Source organism: Aythya fuligula, chromosome 3 (genome assembly GCF_009819795.1).
Source record: "Aythya fuligula isolate bAytFul2 chromosome 3, bAytFul2.pri, whole genome shotgun sequence".
Taxonomy (NCBI): Eukaryota; Metazoa; Chordata; class Aves; order Anseriformes; family Anatidae; genus Aythya; species Aythya fuligula.
Genome location: NC_045561.1, coordinates 111,620,348 through 111,635,682, shown reverse-complemented (window position 1 = coordinate 111,635,682; position 15,335 = coordinate 111,620,348). Strand labels below are relative to the sequence as shown.

Genomic DNA, 15,335 nt, shown 5'->3' with positions numbered 1-15,335 from the left:
GCTTATTTTTGTGAAGTAAGTAATCCTGACAATATATCTTGGTATTTATAATTGTCGTCTATGTCTGTAACCTCCACTATGAGAACTGAAAAGCCAAAGAGGTCAGCTCTGTTCACAGCTGTTAGTAACCGTTTAGCTCAAAATGAAATCATTAGGTCTTGTTTGACTGCGCAAGCTGATTGATACTCAGATAAAAAATGCCTTAATGAGAGAAAATGCAAATTAACTGTATTATTTCATAATTAATTTACTATAAACAGAAAAGACTCTTCATGGAAAAACTGAACGCTTTTCTTTGTCTTTCACTCATCCTCAAAATAGGGCAAAAAAACCCTAACCAAACAAAAATTCTTATCTGAACTCCTTAGGATTTATTATTGACACCAAAAATTACAATAAGTTTACCTTTGTAGTTTTTCCTTTAAAATCTTTCTTCTTTCTTCTGTTTGAAAATCTAATTAATGTAAGAATAGAATATAAACAGTGACTGTATTATTCCAGGGCCTATTTAAGTTCCTAGTCCTTAAGTAGAGTATTGAAACGTTACGTTCTTTTTGGAAATGTTGCATGGCTTTGGTAAAGGATGAATTTGTGAACCTGGGAATCCTGAGGCTGCTGTTGAGATGTTTTGGTAGTTCAGACTGATCTTGACATCACTAAATAGTTAACTTCACTGAAAGTCCATTCACATGAAAGTCTTTTTATATGATCAAGGAATTGCCTTTAAATAAACTGCTTATAATTAACATTTGTATGAATTTAATGATGTGCATACTAATGCAGATGAGTTTGAATAAAATTGTAGTGAAGATGAAGTTGGAGTTACTGAGACCTGGAGTAGTGCTGAGATGTTCTCGAATTAGTTGAATCTTCTTAGGCTGTTGTAGGAAGCTACTGTTCATTGTTTCTCCTTTGGATTCTTTTTTTTTTTTTTTTTTTTTTTTAAAAGCAAAACAAACAAAACCACCAACAAAACAACAACCATCCCCTATTCAAATAAGACTGCAATTGATTTTTTTTTAATGTATATATATTTCCATTGATAACATTGTCATGTTAATTGTAACTATTGTCTGTTACAGGTCAGCTTATCACCAGCCAACCTCTTACAGACCAAGATTACTGCTATCTGGAGAGAGGGGTTCGGGTCAAACTTCGCACCTTGCTCCAGCACTATTGCACACTCTGGAAAAATTCTCTGTACACAGGCTAGATCTGCCAGCACTTTATTCAGTCAGTGCCAAAACGCCTGAAGAATCGTGTGCACAGGTGACATTTCAAATTCGCTTGTAATGAATAAATTATGTAATTCTGGAACAGATTATTTGCATCTAAATAAAGGCAGCTAACTGGAATGTTAGATAAAAGCCAGGTTTTCATAGGCTCCTTCAATTTTAATATTTAAAATAAAAGGGTCCCTAGAGGGTGATTCAGATCTCTCTGTTGACTAGTGAGTGTAATTACTTTTCTAACTTGACCCCTTAGTCACATACCTAATGTCAAGTAAGCTGAATCTGGGTATTTGGTTCCCAATGTTCAGTTTTATTAGCTTGTGTATAAACTGGTGTGCAGTGGTTTTATGCTCAATTACTTAGTTTTATATGCTTTAGGATTTAAAACTGTGTGGTTGACTTTTTTCATGGATTGCAAACGAGTTTAATTTTCATCTTGACTGTTCAGTCTTAACGAATTTTTAAATTACACATGGTAAGTAGTTTTTTTGTAGTCCCTAGCACATTGACATAAAATAATTGAATGATACAGCTAACAGTCACAAGCATTTGTTCAGAAAGCCTTTATCATTAGATAATTTTTACTTTACTGGAACATTCATATACAAAATACCAGAAACGTGAATCACTTCCTAGTCCGCAAAAATGTTATTTCTCACAAGGGATAACAATTTCTTAGTTTAAATATCACTGTTTCTTTTAATTAGATCTTTCGTGAAGCTCGAAGAACAGTACCAAGTATTGTTTACATGCCTCATATTGGTGATTGGTGGGAAGCTGTCAGTGAAACTGTGAGAGCTACTTTTCTAACTTTGCTGCAAGATATACCATCTTTTTCCCCTATATTTCTACTGTCTACCTCTGAGTCCATGTATAGTGAATTGCCTGAAGAGGTAAGTTTATTGTGGAAGGAAGCATTATTAGGGATATATATGCCATGGCATGTCATGGTCATGTAAAAAATACTGCTTTGCACTGTTTTTCTCACTTAATTTAAAATACGTCTACCTGAAAATGTAATGCTGATACAAAGTTTGTAATTTTCTTTAATGGGAGGTGTACTTCCATGCTACTGATTTTCATAATCTCTATTCTGCTTTGCTGAGAAGACAAGGTAGTTCTTGAAATACACTTAATGTTTAGAAGTGACAGTGTTTCTATAAGGGAACCACAATGGGTTTTCTTGAAGGCAGTGATGGAATTCCTATAACGTATCTGGTTACAAATGCACATCTAGACGAAGCTAAGGAAAAACTTGCTTGGGAAAATACTCCAATGTAATTACATGGTCATGTAGTTTAAAGGTTTAACTTAGTTGATGTTTCTGAAGTTCATATATGTGTGTGTTTGTACACACACTTTTTCTATTTTTTTCTCAATATTTTCTTTAATTATTCACCTACTCTTTCTCTTTACCGCAAAGTTGACCACTGTTAGGATGATGGGCTGCAATGACTTCAGTTATTACAGTAAATTCTGTAAGAACTATATGCATTTGTTTTCCCTAGGCTATGTGCACAACTTTAGGTAGAGCTTACTATATCTTCTATCTTATTTACTATCTTCTTTCCTGTAGTTACTTTGAAAAGTTTGTGACTTGTGTTTTAGTAGGATCACTAATCGTGTGGTTTGCAGTGGAGGCTCAATTTTCATGTAGCATTATTTTCTTTCTAGGTGAAATGTATTTTCAGAATCCAGTATGAAGAGGTTTTTTATATTCAAAGACCAACTGAAGAAGACAGATTACAGTTTTTCAAAGGGTTAATTCTTGATGAGGCAGCAATGCCCCCACCAAGAAGGAAACAGGCTGGTAAACTAAATTACAGTCAAACCAATAATAATGTGATCACAGTGTTTTGTTTTGTGATACCTAACTTTTTCAAAAGTTGTGGGTAAATGACACTGTAAATAATATGTGACAGTGTTTCAATGCCCAGAATAAATTTCTTGCATGTTACTTTGAGGGTGGCTTGGAGGATTATCCACTTTAGAAAATGGAGAACTGGGGGGCTAAGGGTGTATCGATGAGGCAGATTAAATGTTTTTTAAGATAATGCCACTCCAAATTTCATTGTACACTGTTAATACTTTCATTGTCTGACTTGTTTTTTTCCCTAGCTCTTCATGCTATGGAAGTTCTTCCGCTTGCACTGCCCTGTCCTGCCCGTGAGCTGTCAGAAGCAGAAAAACAGCGAATGGAGGACCAGGAAGAGAACACATTGAGAGAGCTGCGATTGTTTCTCAGGGATGTTACCAAGAGGCTGGCCACAGACAAACGCTTTAACATCTTCAGCAAACCGGTGGATATTGAAGAGGTCTTGTTTCAGTAATGTGCAAACAATGAAGTTGAAACTATTAGAAAAAGAATACCAATTTTAAAAGGGAAATGGATAAGTTAATAGGCAAAACAAATGTTTTATCCATGATCTTTTCTATCTAGAATGCCAGTTTTAGCTGTGAGATAGTCACAGCCTCATGAACTGTGACGCAAGCAGTTCGAGCATCTTCTTTGGCTGTACCAGTGACCTATTGAAAAAATGTGTCCATTCCTGTCAATTTCCTAACTGAAGTCAGCATTTAAAAATGCTACTCCTGTCCCTATTAGACTTGAAATATTTGAAAGCATAAGCTCTTACAACATAATAATCCTATGTGCTTGATAATATTGGGAAAGTGATCTGTGTTCCATAACATATTGAGCGTTAATAATATTGTTGAATAATTACAGCTGTAATGCTTGTGGATGCCATTAATTGCAGATGGTAGCACATTATAAGGCATTATCTGGTCGAATGTGGAGTGTGCGTGCCTAACTGATAAGAGAGTTCGATCTGCAAATCTATTTCTAGATGCTAGTATATGAAATGAATATGGTTTAGCCTGACTTTTAAATGAAATGCTTGCCCACTGCAAGCTTTGCAAGTTTGTTAGTTAGAGGTATTTTTTTGTTCTTTTTGGTTGGTTGTTTCTTGCGAGATATTTCTTTTGGAAGCCATTAAGAGACAAATATGGGACACTTAAAGTACAGCATTGTAAAAAGCAGATTCGCGGTGTAAATTCCACATTGACTAAACTGGCATCTTTTTATTGTCCCATTCAGTCCTCTTAATGTGAGCTTTCATCAGTGTTGTGTAACTGCTTTTGAAAGACTGACGAGCTCTTGAATGTGGCAGTTTACAGTGTGAGCATGGTCAGAGGAGTAATGATTTTTATTTTTTACTATGAAACTGCTTTGGAGGTCCATTGTAGGGACCCCTTCATCCCTTCATACTCGGAGTAAAGGTAGTTTCTTCCCCCAAGGATCTTGCAATCAAAACATGCATGAATAGGGACATGGAAAAAAACAAAAACAAAAACAAAAAACAAACCAGTGTCTTGGTTTTGTAGATGGAGAAATGAAATGTGAATTTGTTATTTAAAGACTTGCCAAAATCCTGCTAATATATGACAGCACTAGAAATGAAATGTAATCCTTTTTGTCCCACTTGGTGCTTTTAAGCACAGATCTATCCTTTTGTACAAGAGCCTGTCTGCTTGACTTTGTGAGGAAATGTGTTAAGCTTGTTCCACTCCTGCTTGCATTGCAGAGGGAATGCTGCTGTGTGACAAGTCAAGGATTTTCCTGACTAATTCAAGAGCAATGTTTACAATTTCCAGTGATGATTCTTTCTGATGATGAGTTAACAAGAAGAGGAAGCCCATGGTTTGGCTTTCCAATCACCGAACTAATTATCATCATGTTTCTGTAGAGGGAGACATAAGGAGATTTTCCATTGAATTAAAAAAAATATATAAAACTGCCATTTTAATTTTTCATCATAAATTTTAAGTTGTATATGTAAGGAATTGGGACTGCTGTCCACTGAAGTAAAGCATTCATGTTAGTAATATATTTCACTGTGAATATCTACAGACACATTGAAAAACAAACAAAAAAAACTTGCAGAGACATTGCTGTTTGATCTGAATATGTATGCAACTGTTTGCTATTTTGGCAGCCACCATCATACACGGGTGGTTTCAAAAGGAAAAAAAATAATGCTGCTCCTGAGGCTGCCAGTATTTTTAATTGATTGTAATCTTATTTGCATTGAAACATGCAACTGTAAGGTTTTTCTTCTAGAAGTAAATAACAAATTCACAGCTTTTTTTTGGGTGAACTTTGTTACAGCAGCTGTGCTGATACATTTGACTGTCAAGCTTTAGCCCCTTATGGTACCATTAATTATGTTAAATACTGTTCAGCGTACCCTAGTGGATGCTAAATTTCCATTTATGAGCTAAGCTTGTAGTAATCTGTGAACTCTGACACAATGCTTTCTCTTTAGACTGCCCTTCTGTAAAGTCAGTGTAATGTCTTCAATCAGTAAAAACTGGCTTGTTTTTTATACAGGGGGGTTGAAGGAACTAATTAACAGAATATACTCAAAATATGATAATTTGATTGTTCGCTTTAATGAGAGCTTAGGAGGGGAATAAAATACGCCTTCCCTAGTTTTGCTAGTTTTTCTTAGGGGTTTGAGTTAGGCTGGTTGTTTTTTCCTTTCTAGCTCAATACAGTGTTATAACACTGTGAAACATAAACCACAGTTTAAATGCTGTGGCTCAAAAATACCATTAAATCCATTTTGAAAGATAAATTGAGCTACTGAAGGTGATTTTGGAAATCGTGTGTTTTATTTATTCTGATAAGACTTCAATTTTCAGCATAAATTTTATTTATTAGTGAACCTGTGTTTAGTTAATGTATTAGAGCCAAGTATGTGGAATGTATAAGAATGTAAAGATGTGAAAATGGCAGTGTTGGTCCAGATATGGTCCTGTGTCATTTCTGTATGCTGTTTGATTATAGGTTTCAGATTACCTTGAAGTTATTAAAGAGCCAATGGACCTATCAACAGTAATAACCAAAATTGATAAACACAACTATTTAACAGCCAAGGATTTCCTAACGGATATTGATCTGATCTGCAGCAATGCATTGGAGTACAACCCAGACAAAGATCCTGGAGGTAAGATTTACTTCATTTTCAGCCAACCTAAACTGAAAGCCTGGTATTCAGTCACGTTCTCGGTTACTATTTGAACATCTAAATAAGCTGCGTGTTATATAACAATTAGGATAAGCAAACTAATTTCCTAAGGGTCTGTGCTTTTAGTGTTTCAAGTCATTTGGAGCACTGGGGGACGTTATAAGAGCTACAGCACTTAGAGTTGTTTTCTAATAAAATAGGTTTTGTAGTTCCTTTTTAAAATTTGCTCCTTTTCAGCGAATTGACTTTGTATACACAACAAAAAAGCAGTGTAATTTGAAGAGCTCTGCAGAGGATCCTGCACACAATCTGGCAGTGGTCTGCTTTTATTTCCTTATTGGCTTAGGATATGAAATGAACCCACAGAAATTAAGCGCTATCAGTTTGGGGATAGAAATAAAGCAAGATAAATCATCAGGCAGAGAAGTCAGTTGCAGCTGGTTAGGAGAGATTTAGAAGCTATTGTCTTGACAAAATATCATGCTGTGCTTTCAGTTAAAATTTATAGAACGAAATGTGTGTAAAAGCTGCTCACGCTCAAAACGGAGGAAGGAGCATATTGTGTACTTTTTTGCAAGGGCCACCATACAGCATCCATTGTCAAAAGAAAGCCTTTAATTGGCAGCTTCCAGAATCATCAATAAGACATATAAAATGCAAAAGGAATGCCCTTTAATTTAGTTGCATTTAATATTTGTGATGCCTGGAAATCTAAGTCCTTCTGCAAATGCACTACAACGCATTGAAAAGTTCACTTAAAATCAATTTAAAAGATTTCATTGCATTTTGTGAAATCGTTTTGCCAGGTTATAGCCCAATTGCCCATATTTTTCTTCTCAAATTTCTGATTTTATTGCGGCTCTGCAAATGTCTTGTATATGGATTAGTTATAGTAGAGTCTAGTCAAATAGAAGGTTTTGAAATTTGCTGTTGATCTACAGATGAGTTCCCTGTAGCTGCAGTAGTTCTGTTGTTAGACTTTGTTTCTTATTTTGCTAACAGACATCAGGTTTCAGGTTAGAATAGTACTCTGTATAATTATTTCTTTAACCTAGACTTCTCGGTGATGTTTTTCTTCCTTGTTCTTCTTCTTCATGTACTTCTAAGCTGTAAAGTGAATGTTGAGAACATTGATATACTTGGTTATTTTCAAAATTATGGTGTAATTCTACATATCAGTGCTTGCTATCGTACTGTGGATTTGCAGTTAGTAATTTCAAGCAGATTTATACAGAAATGTTTTGCAGAGTAATTCCTGTAGTGTCAGATCTTAGCTTTGCAATGCTGGTGTCAGGTGAAAAGAATTACTGTTGTCAGGTTGTGATGCCCAAAGTTGTGTTTTACTGGTTTCATGTGCCTTTTGAAACCAGTGCTAGCTCATAGCTGTAGAAAAGTAACTATTTCTTCAATACAGGATGCATTTTGCATTACAACTAAAAAAAAAATACACTGATAAAATTCAGCAAAAGATTCAGTGCGTTCTTGATAATGTTTCTTGAGGGCTTCTAATGCGTAATTGATGTGAACTAATCAAAGCCTTGATGGACACTTGGGATTCTCTGAATGTCTCTGAAAAGTGCCTGTTGAGATGGTGAGGACTATGAGGCATACCTCCTGCATGCAGCTGCCATATGTTTGTGACTTAATGATGGGCTTTGGGAAAAACTGGCATTAATACACATCCTTTGTTCTCATTCTTAGACCATTCGAAACTGTGGGCTTGGTTAATTTCCACAGAATCACAGCATGGTAGGGAGTGGAAGGGACCTTCAAAGATCATCTAGTCCAGTCCCCCTTCCAGAGCAGGGACACCTAGTTCAGCTCACACAGGAATGTGTCCAAGCAGGTTTTGAATGTCTCCAGAGAAGGAGACTCCACAACTCCCTGGGCAGCCTGTTCCAGTCCTCTGTCACCCTCCCCATGAAAAAGTTTCTTTTCATGTTTAAGCAGAACCTCCTGTGTTCCAGCTTGCACCCATTGTCCCTTGTCCTGTCACTGGATGTCACTGAGAAGAGCCTGGCTCCGTCCTCCTGACACTCACCCTGTACATATTTATAAACATTAATAAGGTCACCCCTCTGTCTCCTCTTCTCCAAGCTAAAGAGACCCAGCTCCCTCAGCCTTTCCTCGTTAAGGGAGATGCTTCACTCCCTTAATCATCCTTGTGGCTCTGTGCTAGATGTTCAATCAGTTCCCTGTCCTTGAACTGAGGGGCCCAGAACTGAACACAATAAAAATGAGCTTATAAATAGGCAGACCTTCCACCACATCCTCACCTATACCTCTCCTTCAGGATCCAGGGCCTTAAACCCTGTAGTAACGGAGGGGCACCTGGGGAAGTGAGGTAGGTAGGGAGGGCGGTTGCCTATGATGCTGAACTGGGACTCTTCCAACCCTCTTGTCTTTTTGGTCCCCTCTCTCTGCCCAACAGCAACGGGGCAGGGGCTCTACCATGCTCTTGGGGGCATCCCACCAGTGCCCTTCTCTCTGGCACCCCAGGGAATTCCTGCAGTGCGTCTACCTCCAAAGAACAGACTTTGAAGGTCAGATCATCATACTGTGCTTCAGAGTACATAATGTAGCAAAAACAGCTTGGGGAACGTGTAGTGGTAGAACTTCTCATTGATCCTGTCCAAAGAGGAAGAGTTTTTGGAAATATACTTAGGGAACCAAAAATATATATAGGAAGTATATGTAGGGAACCAAAGCAGGACTGTTCTAGTTTTTTCCTGTCTTTGGGACTGAGCTGGGACAAATGGATCTGGCTCTTTCTTTGTTCAGTTATAGATTGGAGTTTCTCTTCATTGAGAAGGTAATTGAAAGATCGTTCTATCCTCTGCATTGTCACAGACTGATGATATATTGCTCTTCTGGCGTATAAGATTTCTTGTGATTTTTGTGTGAATGCAGTGCTGAAACAGCATGTCATTTCTATTCCGAGTAAGCATTAGATGCGTTCAAATCCATTAACTGTTTATTTAAGCTATAAATTTCAATTTTTTTAAAATCTAGGCATATATTCTTGCCTCTTTCATGCGTGAGTTTGTAGAAGAATCATGCTATACCTGGTTCTGTTCAGTTTGGAAAGGTGATGAGTACTGGTTTTTATATGCAGTACAGATATCCAAACTGGCTTCTACCCGTTCTCCTCTCCCACCCCTCCATACTTTGCTATAAAATTGCAGGATCTTTCTGCAGGAGAACTTTGCTTTGCCCTTCATTGTTTGACACTGTTTACAGCAACAACAAAAGAACAAACTTTGTGGATTAGACATATTAGCATTTGCATCTTTGGATTGTCTTGATAGACAAGGAAAGCCTTGTCTATCACAGGACATGAGAAAAGCAGTAACTCAATTGAATACTCCCTTCAATAATACTTGCCAGCATGGGATCACATTGTGGTGTTGCCTTCAGTAAAGTGGCTGGTCTAAACTTGGGAAACTGTACCTCTGTAATGTTTGATATCAAACAGCCAGTGGTGTAGTAATCTGTGGTAGTGTGAATGAATTTGTGCTTACGTTGATGCTTTTTCGTAGGGTAATGTAACTACCGTGTTAAAGGCGAGTAGAGTTGTTAGTACAATATGTTGGTATGACTGGACAAACCTTGTTTTGGGGGGAGTTGCTTCAACAGTAAGCTTCTAATCAAAATCTGAAACCTAACCTAAACTCCTTGCTCTCATTACAGCTTCAAAGTCTAGAGGCTTTTTTCCCACTCCTCTTGGGAGGATTTGTTAAACTTTATTTTCTGACTGACTTCTTAAAGTCTAGAATTGCACAATTACACCTGCGAACAATGCAGATCTATTTTTTGCAATCACAAAACAAAATGCTTCACTGATACATGTGGGTAAAAAAGATTCTAGTTTCCAGCCAATTTAAACAGTAGTAGATTTCCCCAGAAAAAATATGTAGGGCTCAATTGGGCTGGATACTGGTATCCTTTTTGACTCAGCAGTTTTTCCATCTGTAAAATTTGCTGTTTCTAAGTTTATAAGCCATGTTTAATAAATGTTCATTGATATTCTTAATTGTTGTCTTTAGTGATGATTAAAACAGATTAAATCTGCAAATTATGTTGTAGACATTAATATTGGTGTTTGCTGTTGAAGTATCTCCATCAGCTGGAAAAAGTAATTCAGTATGGATGAATTGGCAAATTAAATACGTTCGTACTAAAAGTAAATAGTAAGTGTTGTAGATCTCATTGAAAAGCAGCATTCTAGATACCAGTTTTCTGTACAGGTTTACTTCCTAAGTTACAATTACTTTTCAAATTTCAAGTACTTCAACAGTATTGGAAGAATTTCTTTTGTTTATTTCAAATACATGGGAACAGGTTTTCTCTGTACAAATGTTTTTTCATGAGTCACATGTAGGCTTCTAGTGTGGGCAGTACTTTGTCCTGTTCCCCAGATAGAAATGAGCTTCAAGTTTGCTACGTTTTCATTTCTGGCCATTCTTTCTCAATGGATTGAAATGAGAAATAACTAATTGAGATCAGCAATAAAGTAATCCATTCAAGCAAGATTTTGGATTTTCTAGTATTTGTTAAATATAAATTAAAGAATACGGTTTGGAGAAAAAAAAGTGAGGAATGTAATCCAGATCAACCTTACAGGGGATGACAAATATAGTTTTGCAGGCAGTATATGAAAGTCACTAGACCTCAGTGAGTAAACTTAAACCTGGACAAATCTCTTGTTACTTGGGACACCACAGCGTACTCAGTTATTCTGTTTAGTTCTGCCTTTGGAAACTGGCTAGAATTGCAACTTGATTTAAGAATTGCAACTTGATTTAAGTGTGTTAATCTTTCACTGTTCTCATTTGTTTTAGAAATGCCACTATTGGTTGAATTAACAATTTGTACTTTGGAAAACTACTTTTAAATAGTTGGGTTGTAATTTTTGAGCATGCTATGGTATTGATCCATCTCTATTTTCATACTTTTATAACACTTTCTAGTTTCATCTATATCAATGTTGTAATATACAATACAAACCTACACACAAATGATAAATTTTATCACATTTATTAAAATACTTTACAAATGTGCTGTCCTGTTTTGTCTAGATAAAATAATTAGACATAGAGCTTGTACGTTGAAGGACACTGCTCATGCTATCATTGCTGCTGAACTGGATCCAGAATTTAATAAGATGTGTGAAGAAATCAAGGAAGCAAGAAGAAAAAGAGGTATGTTTAGCTTCATTTGTTATAGCTCAACATAAGTAAGATAGAAGACAATTTACAAACATCCATAAGAAAATTTAAATTTAAGATGAAAAATGGAGTGCATGTGGGACTCAGGCAGTAGCTGTTAAAGGTTGACTGAACTTGAAACTTGTCTACTTCTTCCTTCCAACTGTGTGACTGGGTCTGATACTGCACAATCCCTCTGTAAAGAAGCATGGATAGCCTGTTGCTACAAAAAGCACTGTTGAACACAGTGAACAGATAAACATTAGGACTGCTATGCTAATTGAAGGTGTGGTGACACCAGAGCTGTGTTCTAAAAGCGCCTTGTAATGCAGCGTAGTAACAATTAAGAACAAGGTGAATGACATTTAGAACAGTGGATTTTCCTTTCACCCTAGCATGTTTACAAATGTACGCCTAGTGATAGTATGTTGACTTCTTGGATCAAGAAATACTGTTAAATCCATACTGAGGGGAAAATGAGGTTTGACAGTCTACTAGTCCCAAACCGGGAATTATAGCTCCCTCCATTGGAGGCTATCCGTGACTCAGTTTTTGTTTAAATCACTGCAGTTGTTTTCAGTTTGCAGTCCACAGACTTCCAAGGCTGTGGACGGCTTCTAAAATAACCAGAAGAGGTAATTGAAAACCCAAACACACTGCCAGCAGGTCTTCGTTTACATGAAAGTTTCTGTACCTCCTGGAATTTTTTTGTGAAAATTGGAAAAGGTTGAAAACTACTGAAGTATAACATTAGAATCAAAACTCGTGCTGATTTAAGGCTTACTGATTTCAGTAATTCTAGCTTTGCCTTGCTAAGTTGTTTTCTGCTTCAGCTCTTGCTTTGGTTTAAAAAAAAAAAAAAAAAAAAAAGCATTGATTTCTAGGTAGAATTTGGCCAGTCTTAACTGCTGTTTGCAGGTTCCTGAAATACTTTTTTCAGTAGACTGAAGACCCTTTATTAATAAATGTCTTTGAACTATGCAAGTGTCTGTAGGCTTTCTCTTTTTCAGGTTTAAACAGATAGGGTTCCTTTTATTTTCCCATTCAGTCATGCATTTTTGTCTAATTCTGTACAAGTTTCCAATGCGCGTCTTGGATTGTGGATAAGAGAACCAATTGTAATTCACCGTGGTTGTAAAATTGAACTAATATAATGCCTTCTTTTCTCTTCTGTACTTTCCTATTAAAAGTGTAAGACTGTTCACAATTCTGGCCTTAGTGTCACGCTGAGAGTTATGCTCAGTTAATTATCCATTGTGAGTCCCCCATGATTGCAAAAGGTTATTGCTTCCGAGGTTAAAAGTAACTGTGTGTAAGAGCTCTTTGTTACAGAGGGTGACTCTATAGCTTGTAGTTGCTCCTTGCAAGCCTCCCAAGAGCTGACTGGAATGCTGCCCTCCTTTTAGCGGCAGCGACCAAATAATACAAACTTCTGGGGGCAAAACCTGCTGATCTTGCAAGAGGTGGGTGTTCAGAAGCTGTAATTAAGGCTGATGTTGTCATGCTATGAACTTTTTACATCAGAAAAAGTGTACTGTTGGTGTCTGATGCCGGTAAGTGGACCTTCAGATACATGTACAGGTTTATGACTAGCAGCAGCAGTTTGTGACTGACAAGAGCTGACTGACACGTGACAGTGGATGGGCTTCCAAGTGCATTTCAGACATTGGCACAGAGACAGTTACAGGGTCACAGATAACCTGCAAGTCATGTTTCAAAGAGGCTTGTCCTTTTGGACCACATTCTGTTAGTTTCATGAACAAATGAGCCCTGGATGGTCCAGCAGCAGAGTGCGGAAGGCCAAGATCATGTACTGGATTAGCAAGGACGGAAGATTTGGAATGCATGGAAGAAGATGTGTTGGACTAACTGGTTATGAATGAGGAAAAAGCATGCAGCTCTTGAGGTATGAGGAAAACTCAAGCTGAAAGACAAGCCCAAGAGATTGTCCTATCCCTGGAGCACGAGTATTGTCAAATACTGTGATGTAGAACATCAAGAAGATAGCACTTCAGGCATGTAATCTTGGAACTGGTAGTTGTATTGGGTGGAAGGCATACAGAAGTTGATCACCCTTGCCATTACTCCCATTTTGCCCAACAGAATATGCTCAGCAAGACAATAGACCCATAAAATCACAGTGCATCTACTGTTCTAGGCTTCTGACATACCCTGTTTAGAGCACGAGGGACAGCAAAGGCATGTGCTTGTATTTTCTACTTTGGATTGGATGTCCACAAGGCTGTTAAGGTGTCGTGGTTTAACCCGGCCGGCAGCTAAACACCACGCAGCCGTTTGCTCACCCTCCCCCTTCCCTCTCTGGGACGGGGGAGAGAAATGGAAAGTGAAGCCCGTGAGTTGAGATAAAGACAGTTTAATAAGACAGGAAAATAATAATAACAAAATAATAATAACAAAAATAATAATAATGATACAATGGTGATAATAGGAAAATAATAATAATATGTACAAACAAGTGATGCACAATGCAATTGCTCACCACCTGCTGACCGATGCCCAGCCTAACCCCGAGCAGTCCGGCCCCCCTCCCCCCGGCTAGCCACCCCTATATATTGTTTAGCATGACGTCAGATGGTATGGAATACCCCTTTGGCTAGTTTGGGTCACCTGTCCTGGGTCTGTCCCCTCCCAGCTCTTACTGCACCCCCAGCCTGCCTGTTGGCAGGACAGGGCAAAAGGCTGAGATGTCCTTGGCTTGGTATAAGCACTGCTCTTTAACAATTAAAACATCGGGGTGTTATCAGCACTCTTCTCATCCTAAGCCAAAACACAGCATTCCACCAGCTACTAGGAAGAAAATTAATTCTGTGCTAACTGAAACCAGGACATAAGGGACTTCTGTTTTCTTTGTTGGACTGATTACCAGAAGGCCAGGTATAGGAGTGATCCCTAGATGACATTCTGTTCCTCTTCTTCACAATAAGAGTATGCTTTGAAATAGTGAATTGTTTCAGTGTTGATCTAGTTGGGGGAAAAAAAAACAACCAACCAACCAAAAAATATATATATATATATGTAAGCAGTGTAGACAGATTTCTGTGCAACTCATTGCCTGCATGCAAGGGTCATTACTCATACCAGGCTGTTGCCTGAGTGGATCTACCCAATGAAATCATGTTGAAACGGGCAGCCAGCCTTGTTCCTAACTAGTATACGAGACTGTGTGAGTAACTGAATGCTGAAGTACTTCTTTTTAATATAAACAAGAGATTTCCAAGCAAGGCCTTAAATGAATGTTGAGACAGGTCACGGAGAGTGGGCATTGTGGTATAATGCACAACTTGCCTTTTTTCAGGTTGGAGTGCCCTAAGCATCTCTCTTAATCTTCCTTTAAAGATTAATTCCTTCCCTTGATGTGTAAAGTCTGGTGGAAGAAAAGAGACTTTGTGCCCATGTTTCACCAAGTAGGTGTCTGGACTCAGCTTGTTCAAGGATCTTACCATAACGCCTTACTGGAATTAAAATTTTTAGCCTGCCTACAGGACCCTTGTAAAAGAAGGGCAATAATGCCAGTGTTGGACAATGAGAGGGGCAAGTCCAGATATTTGCTGTATGAATCTACTAGCAGCTCTTGGACTGAGCATAAATTTACATTATTACAGGTTCAGGAGAGGTTGAAGTAGTGTTATGGTTTGAGATTGAGTCAGGGTAGGTGGATACGACCATCAGAACGGAAACTTGCCCTCTTGACAGGAAGAACACACCTCAAACTCAGATCTTGGCCAACATTTTCTTGGCGAAGTTTGGAAGAACTTCAACATTCAACGTGAGATTTGCATGGAATCGAACAAGCTGATCTCTGGGAGGCTACTGACCAATTCTCTGGCAATTTTGTCAAGCAT

At 37.8% G+C, this 15,335-nt stretch overlaps 1 protein-coding gene across 2 annotated transcripts in view; it reads left to right on the top strand.

Moving 5' to 3' along the window:
- The window catches only part of ATAD2B (ATPase family AAA domain containing 2B), an 82,547-nt gene that overhangs the window by 42,065 nt on the left and 25,147 nt on the right, over positions 1–15,335 (top strand). The window contains exons 18-23 of one of the 2 annotated variants that reach the window (XM_032184556.1): positions 1,083–1,269; positions 1,940–2,125; positions 2,907–3,042; positions 3,351–3,532; positions 6,085–6,244; positions 11,344–11,466. In XM_032184556.1, the coding sequence (XP_032040447.1) occupies positions 1,083–1,269; positions 1,940–2,125; positions 2,907–3,042; positions 3,351–3,532; positions 6,085–6,244; positions 11,344–11,466 (974 nt within the window). Of the gene's footprint in view, positions 1–1,082; positions 1,270–1,939; positions 2,126–2,906; positions 3,043–3,350; positions 3,548–6,084; positions 6,245–11,343; positions 11,467–15,335 lie in introns of both variants that reach the window. The other variant, XM_032184555.1, reaches the window with a different exon arrangement.